The following is an 8,478-nucleotide window of genomic DNA, read 5'->3' as shown; positions in this document are numbered from 1 at the left end:
TTTAAAATCCCAATTGAATACCTCAAGATTTTAATGGATTTCAAACAATCTCAATCAAATACCCTCGGATTTCATGAATGCAAAAAAAATGCTTTAAAATCTCAATCCAATACACCCCTCTTAATCAGTTCGGCGAGCTGTGGAATAGGAATTAATCGGTGATTAATCGTGTATATAAAGATACCCACTTGTTAAAATATCCAGAAATGTGTCTTTGGGCGTATCTAACATGCGGAAATTTTATGTTCAGTTTTTATTTAATAACAAAAATAACACATATTTAATTCCTATAAATTGATAATATATGCGATTATTAATTTATGGACACCACCTAATCACCTATTATATGAGTGGTCACAAATCACAATTCACATGTTTGGCATAGTGGCTAATTGGTCTGTACATACTGTCCACTAGGGGTGTTAATGAAACGAATTCGAAACGAATACTATAGTTTTTGTATTTGTATTCGGTTTAAATATACATATTCGGATTTGTATTCGTTTATCATCCGAATAGTTATTTGTATTCGTATTCGTATTCGGTTAAGTTCACGAACTATTCATATTCGTTTAAGGCACTCATTTAAAAGAAAATAACTAAACTGCTGACACGTGACAAAAGTTATGAACTCCCATACTTCACCAATTCAAGCAAACTATAAAAAGTACTAATAATACAGACTACAGTCATTCAACTCAAATAATATAAAATTCAAATTACTGATTGAACAAACATGAATAAACCAGAAAGTGTGACATTTTGTTTCTGATTTGTCGGTCTGTGGCTATAACTAGAAGAGCTCCCCTTACCAGTACATAATCTTATTAAATAAAAATATAATATTTTTCTATATAATATAAAATAATATATATATATATATATAATTTAATTTCCGAATAATTAAACGAATAGCGAATACGAATATTTATCTATTCGAATTTGTATTCGTTAACAAACCGAATATTTTTTAAGATTTGAATTCGTATTTGTATTTGTTAACAAACGAATACGAATAATGTTAAACGAATTCGAATACCGAATATTTCATTAAATATTCGTTTCGTTAACAGCCCTACTGTCCACAGATTAATATATGTGCGTTCAAACCAAACGTCCTTTTATATTTGATACTACTAGTATATAATTGTACTTATTTTTTACCACTCTATAGAAGTATAAATGGACAAATCCAGCTACATGATTGGACACAAGAAATATCAGATCCGAAAATGACGTTGCTCAATCAAATCTGGATCGCATATCTGATTTTTAAGTTTAAATATTTATGGCGCCCCACAACTTTTCAGCAGGAGTAGTGTCATGTTCCCCGAATTCTATCGCAATTTTAGTTAGTGTTTTATTTGTGAATAAGCATTTCATAAGCATTTCATTATTATAATAGGAGAGAAATTATTTATACATTATTAATTAAGATTCGAGGAAAAATTTTGAATAATTTTTGAACACCACCAACGATAAACGTTGATGTGGTATGATTCTTTTAGTGAACCCCTTATAATCACTAATATGCTTTTTCTGCCATATACACATGTGTTCATGTTACATATTAAAATTTAAAAATTCGATTATTTTTGATTAACTCATACTTTTTAATAATTGTGGACTCCCGACTAAAAAGAACCAAACATATAGAATTTACTCTAATACTTAGCATATGCTTATGGGATACACAATAACAAACACTTATTAGGAGTAATATTAAGTACAAGGTCCCGGTTTTTATTTGTTTGTTAAAATTGCCTTATTTTGTAAATACGAAATAAATAGATAAGCATATTTAATTTAAAATTAATCGAATTTCTTATTATTTAATATAGAAAATATATCAATAAAATATATGATTTGTTTTCTATATCTTCATTAAAATATTTATTAAAATCGATATTCTAAAAGCTTATGATCTTTTAAATAATTAAGATTTTTAGGTAAATTCTTAAAAGTATTGATAGGAAAATATCTGATATTCTAAAAGCTAAGTTTCTTTTTCTCTCTAACCGCCTCCCTCTTTTCATTCTCGACGGGGCTTCCATCGGTTTTCCGGTGGAAAGCCCCAAATCTTTCCGTTTGATTGCTAGTTCTTATTGTTCTTGCTTCTTCCATTGATTTTCTTAATAAATCTCCTTCTTCAAGAGGGAAAGTTTCTTAGATCTATATCACGGGAACTTTTGATTTTCGTTCTTATTCGCTTCCAGAGGGCTTTTTGGATTTGTGGGTGGATCGATTATCTCTTACGTGTCGTGGTGCAGATCTAATTGCTTTAGTTTTTAGTTGGATTTTCTCTAGTTTATTTTGATTATAGTTTGATTTCTCTCTTTGGTGAGAGCGTGTGATTTTCTCTCCTCTTTTGTGAGAGTTGGTTTGGATTCATCGATAAAAGCTCTCGGGAATTGCATTTGTGGTTGATAGCTCAAACGGAGTTTTTGAATAAGATGGTGAACACAGAGCAAGGATCTATACATGTACCATCGTCAATTTCAACATCGCTTATTTGTCTCATCTTGGCTATGAAGACAAGCATGTTAATTTTTTCTATATTTGTTCGATTCGATCATTCTTGTAGATGCCGTATGGCTATTATTTAATGAATTATTTTCTTTTCTTAAAAAAAAAAAAAAAAAAGCTAAGTATGATTTATTGAAAAAATCATCAATAAAATTACTGATTTGATTAATGAATTGATTTATTCCAACTCAACATTCCGTACTTTAAAATCATGGAGAAAATAATATACTATTATTCTTAAGTTAGGATACAGATCCAAAATCAATAATTTAAACTTGAAAAGAATAATAAAAAATCGAATTTCGTCGGGACCTCACGTGATTTATAGGCTGTCGGACATGAACGTTACCCTCCAGCTCAACTCGTCCGTAATGATGCGAATCTTTTTCTCCGTGGGCCGGGATCTCGTCTTATTTATTCCACTCTAATACTCCTATTTCTCCGATTCCAGTAGATATTATGATGGGTCTTTCTAAGAACTATGTCTATCTTTCACGTAAAATTTTGATTGGTGTGATTTTTTTATATAGAGGTCATTATAATTGTTAAGATTATCAATAAGGCTGAAACATCTATCAAATTTTTTTTGATAGTGTGCTAAGGACATACATCGGAAAATTCAACTGATTATTTACATGTGTATACTGTTTTTATCTCTCTCATTTTTTTTATAATTAAAATGCAATATAGTTTCATAACTTTTTTTTAGGAAAATATTATATAAAAATTTAAATTTTCATTTTTATTCAGAAAATAAATTCAAAATAATTTATTAAATTATATTATATGAGAATATTAAAATGTGTGTCAGGTCCCGTCGCACAGTATAAACAATGACAGAACGGAGGAAGCATACATTTGTCTACAGGCCTTCTTTGAAAATTAGAAGTTTGAGGCAAAATCAGAGGTTTGAGGTGTTTTAGAGGTTTGACTAATAAAATCTGGTAAAATTAGTGTTTGGTAGTTAGCAGATTGAAGTAGAGGTTTAGATCCAAAAAGCTAATTTTTAAAAAACTACTTTGACGAGTTGTTTGGGTTAGAAGTTTTGGTTTTCTGGTTTGGATCTAAAAAGCTAATTTTAAAACACTAAAATTAGTGTTTGGTTTATACTCCCTCCGTCCCTCCCATTTCTTATCAAATGGGTTGGGTACGGAGGTTAAGAAATATGTATAAAGTAGTGGAAAAGAGGAAGAAAAGTGGGTGAAGTGGTGGGACCCATTGATTTTTATTGTATAAAAAGAAGATAGTGGAGTAAAAGTAGTGTGAAAAAGAAAGAAAAGTGGAGAAGTGGTGGGACCCATTAACTATTTTTGGTAAGTTTTGAAATGTAAAGAATTGGATGGGACACCTCAAAAAAGAAAGTGTAAAGAAATGGGAGGGACGGAGGGATTATATATTTTCCAAAATTTATGTAATATTATTTGAAACAATAGTTGGTAAAATTTATTATTTTTCATCAATTAGTTCTAGAATTTTAGAAAAGTTACTTAGCATTTTATACATCTTAGTTTTGAAAAAACATATTTCCATACATTTTTCTCACCATTTTCTATAAAATGACATTGTATAAATTTTACTGTATAATGCAAAATCGCTATGCACAAAAATAAGTTGATTAAATTTTTTAAATTAAATTAATTAGATTAGATTTGAATTCGATATAATATAATGATATAATTAGAGATTGCTAATTAAAATAATAATTTTAACATAAAAAATGTCACAGTATTGAACAGGACTAAATGATTAATCCATGAAAGTACAGTTCTGTGTATAAATACTTGGATAGCTACATCAATGTAGCTCACTCCCCTTCACTGAGTCAAGCTTAAACCCCCACTTCTCTCTCTCTCACTCTTCACGAGGTATATCATCTCTCTCTCTCTCTCTCTCTCTCTCTCCCTCCCCCCCTCTCTCTCTCCCTCTCCTTCATCTCTCTCTAGTCTCTCTCTCTCTCTCTCGCACTGGCTTGATCTGTATATTTGTCTAGCGATATATAGTATCAAATTTGTAGCAATTAATAGGTACACTCACTATATATGCCATGGCCATAATTCTCACATATGAATTTGTATCCGTATATATATATATGTATGCATGTATGTATGTGTTTTAGGTCTTTTTAAATCAGTTTTTTTACATGTATTGTGGTGAATCTCATCGTTGATTAATTAATGTTGAAATGTGAACTGATATGGATCTTTGATCTGCGATTGAATTAATTTTGATTCACTCATGTTTGACGCAAAACCCTTGATTTTTATCGAACAAGCTCCCCGGAGAACTAGTATGTTCTTTATGATATAGATACGATTACATGCTCGTGTTCTGTAAATTCATTGATGTTGATTAATTTACTACGGAATTATATTTAATCCTTTGTTTTAGTGACATTGTGTTGATTAGTTTGAATTTGATTTGATGTAATAATCGCAGATCTGCAAGAATGTGAATTCACTCAGATCTATTTTAGCTGTCGTGTTGCTAGTACCCGAAAAAAATATTGTAATTGGCGGGGTCGTGAGCAAATAATGTTTAATATATTAATTAAGTAGGGTCAATTAATTTAGATGGGATTTAAATATTTAAATGAGATGGGGTCAATAATTTTGAACTTCAGATGTAGATTTTAATTTTTATATGAAATTGCAAATTCGACGGGGTCAATTGCTCCAGTCCACTACATAATATGTCCCTGCCACTTGCCAGTGGTCCTGTTGCTTGTCTGTTTTATAGATTTTTGGTTGTCGTATGCTTCTTTACACGCTTGCTGCAAGATCTTGGAAAGGAGTGTGTTTTAGCAATGTATGACTATTATAGTAAATCTGAATTGTTTGCTATGTAATGGATACCTGATCAGTTTTAGACTTCTAGTGGCACATTTCTGTATCTGCGTGCGTTTCACTCACCCGTGCTTCCTTTTCGTTGTAATCTTATAATTTATAATCGGTTATTACTTATTAGCAACATGTGTTGTAAAACAAGGGCTTGTTTCCTCACTATGCATTGCTTTGCTCTTGTGGGCTTTACCAGGACTTCCTTGAAAATAGATGGTAATGTTATATTCACTCTTCCTTTCACATCGGCGATCTCAAGTGTTTGCATATATGTGATATTTAAGTCATATGACATGACAACCGAGCAATATATGATGTGTTATTAATACATGTTTGGTATTATAAAATCTGCTGTGTGTTGATAGATTACATATGTATTGTAATGCTTATAGTGATTCAGTTTCCTTTATTGTTGGAATCATCTACTGCTGATGTGCCTGATATGTTTTGTTCTAATTGCCTAATATTTTCCTGCTTTATATTTCAGCAGGGTAGAGACATCTGTCTTTCATAATGTCAGATCTTGAGGCCCCACTTCGTCCCAAAAGGAAGAAGATATGGGTCGATTACTTTGTCAACTTCCGTTGGATTATTGTTATCTTTGTCGTCCTTCCCATCTCCTTCACATTGTACTTCCTCACCTACCTCGGGGATGTCAGATCAGAGTGGAAGTCCTTCGAGAAGCGTCAGAAGGAGCATGATGAGAATGTTAAGAAAGTTGTGAAACGCCTCAAGCAAAGAAATCCATCAAAGGATGGTCTTGTGTGCACAGCCCGCAAACCTTACATTGCTGTTGGAATGCGGAATGTTGACTACAAGCGTGCTCGACATTTTGAGGTTGATCTTTCCGCTTTCCGGAACATTCTTGAAATTGACCAAGAAAGAATGATCGCGAAATGCGAACCTCTTGTCAACATGGGACAGATCACCAGGGTCACTGTTCCAATGAACCTTGCCCTTGCTGTGGTTGCTGAGCTCGATGATCTGACTGTTGGCGGTCTCATTAATGGATATGGAATTGAGGGGAGCTCCCATAAATATGGCCTGTTTGCTGACACTGTTGTTGCCTATGAGATTGTTCTAGCAGATGGGCGGGTTGTGAGAGCCACAAAGGACAACGAATATTCCGACCTTTTCTACGCTATTCCATGGTCTCAGGGGACTTTGGGTCTGCTTGTCTCAGCTGAGATCAAGCTGATACCCATAAAGGAATACATGAAGCTGACATATACACCCGTGAAAGGTAACTTAAAAGAACTGGCACAGGGTTACATTGATTCTTTCGCACCCAGGGATGGGGATCAAGATAATGATGAGAAGGTGCCAGACTTTGTAGAGACTATGATTTACAATCCTCGTGAAGCTGTTTGCATGACAGGAAGGTATGCTTCAAAGGAAGAGGCTAAAAAGAAGGGCAATAAGATTAACGAAGTTGGATGGTGGTTTAAACCATGGTTCTACCAGCATGCGGAGACAGCATTGACGAAAGGTGAGTTTGTAGAGTACATTCCAACCAGAGAATACTACCACAGGCACACAAGGTGTTTGTATTGGGAGGGGAAGCTCATCCTTCCATTTGGTGATCAGTGGTGGTTTAGGTATTCTCTTGGTTGGTTGATGCCACCTAAGGTCTCTTTGCTGAAGGCTACTCAAGGTGAAGCCATCAGAAACTACTACCATGAAATGCATGTCATTCAGGATATGCTCGTTCCGCTTTACAAGGTTGGCGATGCTCTGGAGTTTGTTGACCGTGAAATGGAGGTAAAATTTCTACTAACTAGTTTTTATGCCTTGGTATATATTTATTTATTATTACATTTTTGTATATCAGCCCCACATGCATACAACCAAAGACAGAACATCAAAAGCTCAAAGAAAGGACTAAATTACAATATCTGAACTTACTGACCTGAGATTTAATTCATATATGATGACGAACTGGCTGTTATAACATCATGTAAACTAATCTATGATGAATGGTCGGTAAGAAAACATTTTAGAATACTGGATGTATCCACATATGACGAGTTTGTGTCACAAGGAACTTTTAATGCAACTAAGAGTGACCATGCTGACGACTTCTTAAGAAGATTATATATGAAAACAATAATGGGAAGTGATAGGATCATAGATTTCATTTTTACATGACGAGTTCACTGTTCTAGGTTTCTAGCTACCTGATAGTAGTTGTAGTGTTCAGGCTACCTAATGACAATGTTTTGATCGTTATTACAGCTTTACCCACTTTGGCTCTGCCCACACAAACTGTACAAGCTACCTTGCAAGACGATGATATATCCTGAACCAGGATTTGAGCTACATCAAAGACAGGGGGACACAAGTTATGCTCAGATGTACACAGATGTTGGAGTCTACTATGCTCCTGGACCTGTCTTAAGGGGCGAGGAGTTTGATGGTGCTGAGGCTGTCCGTCGCTTGGAGAGCTGGTTGATTGAAAACCATGGTTTCCAGCCACAGTATGCTGTGTCGGAGCTCAATGAGAAGAGTTTCTGGAAGATGTTTGATGCAGGGCTATATGAGCAGTGCAGGAGGAAGTATGGAGCTGTCGGAACATTTATGAGTGTGTACTACAAGTGTAAGAAAGGTAGGAAGACTGAGAAGGAGGTGCAGGAAGCCGAGCAAGCCCATCTTGAGACGGCTTATGCAGAAGTAGACATGCCAGTAGATTAAACCATGTGTAGGTTTTCTTGCCAGATCATTTGAGATCCTTGGCCGTCTTTTGTCATTCCCTGTTCGTCTAATGTTCGTAGTTGCACATTTTTGGCTATGGTTTCTTAACTAGTCAGACTAAAACTATTTGGAATTATTTATCAATTTCCCTTGGTTTATACCATCGTTTAGCTAAACAATCCTTGCTGCTGCCTGCTGCTACTGTTCTATACATCTTAGCTATTGAGTATTGATCAAACAACTAACATTACTTGTCATGTATGCTAACGAGGTTCTTCTTCGTCAAGAAATCTGTCCCTAAATTTCCAAGAAAGAGTCAATACTGGTAGTACATTTAATCTTCACAACCCAACTTCTAAACTTCCAGGAAAAAGTATAACAGCCACTTCTCCACTTTCCAGATTTTTATCCCCTCATCGATTAA

At 34.3% G+C, this 8,478-nt stretch overlaps 1 protein-coding gene across 3 annotated transcripts; it reads left to right on the top strand.

The window, feature by feature from the left end:
• Positions 1-4,266: 4,266 nt before the first annotated feature.
• LOC108202693 (delta(24)-sterol reductase) lies at positions 4,267-8,212 on the top strand. 3 transcript variants are annotated; one of them, XM_017371207.2, is made up of 3 exons: positions 4,267-4,391; positions 5,851-7,124; positions 7,599-8,212. In XM_017371207.2, the coding sequence occupies exons 2-3, from the start codon at positions 5,877-5,879 to the stop codon at positions 8,052-8,054; spliced, it is 1,704 nt and encodes a 567-aa protein (XP_017226696.1). In that variant the 5' UTR covers positions 4,267-4,391; positions 5,851-5,876; the 3' UTR covers positions 8,055-8,212. The 3 variants fall into 3 exon arrangements, with proteins under 3 accessions (XP_017226696.1, XP_017226697.1, XP_063940341.1); XM_017371208.2 differs by having other exon boundaries at positions 4,303-4,391; positions 5,854-7,124; XM_064084271.1 differs by lacking the exon at positions 4,267-4,391 and adding an exon at positions 4,434-4,550.
• The last annotated feature ends 266 nt before the right edge of the window (positions 8,213-8,478 follow it).

Source organism: Daucus carota, chromosome 9 (genome assembly GCF_001625215.2).
Source record: "Daucus carota subsp. sativus chromosome 9, DH1 v3.0, whole genome shotgun sequence".
Lineage (NCBI taxonomy): Eukaryota > Viridiplantae > Streptophyta > Magnoliopsida > Apiales > Apiaceae > Daucus > Daucus carota.
Note: the sequence above shows the minus strand (reverse complement) of the source record. Positions and strands in the feature narration are given on the sequence as shown.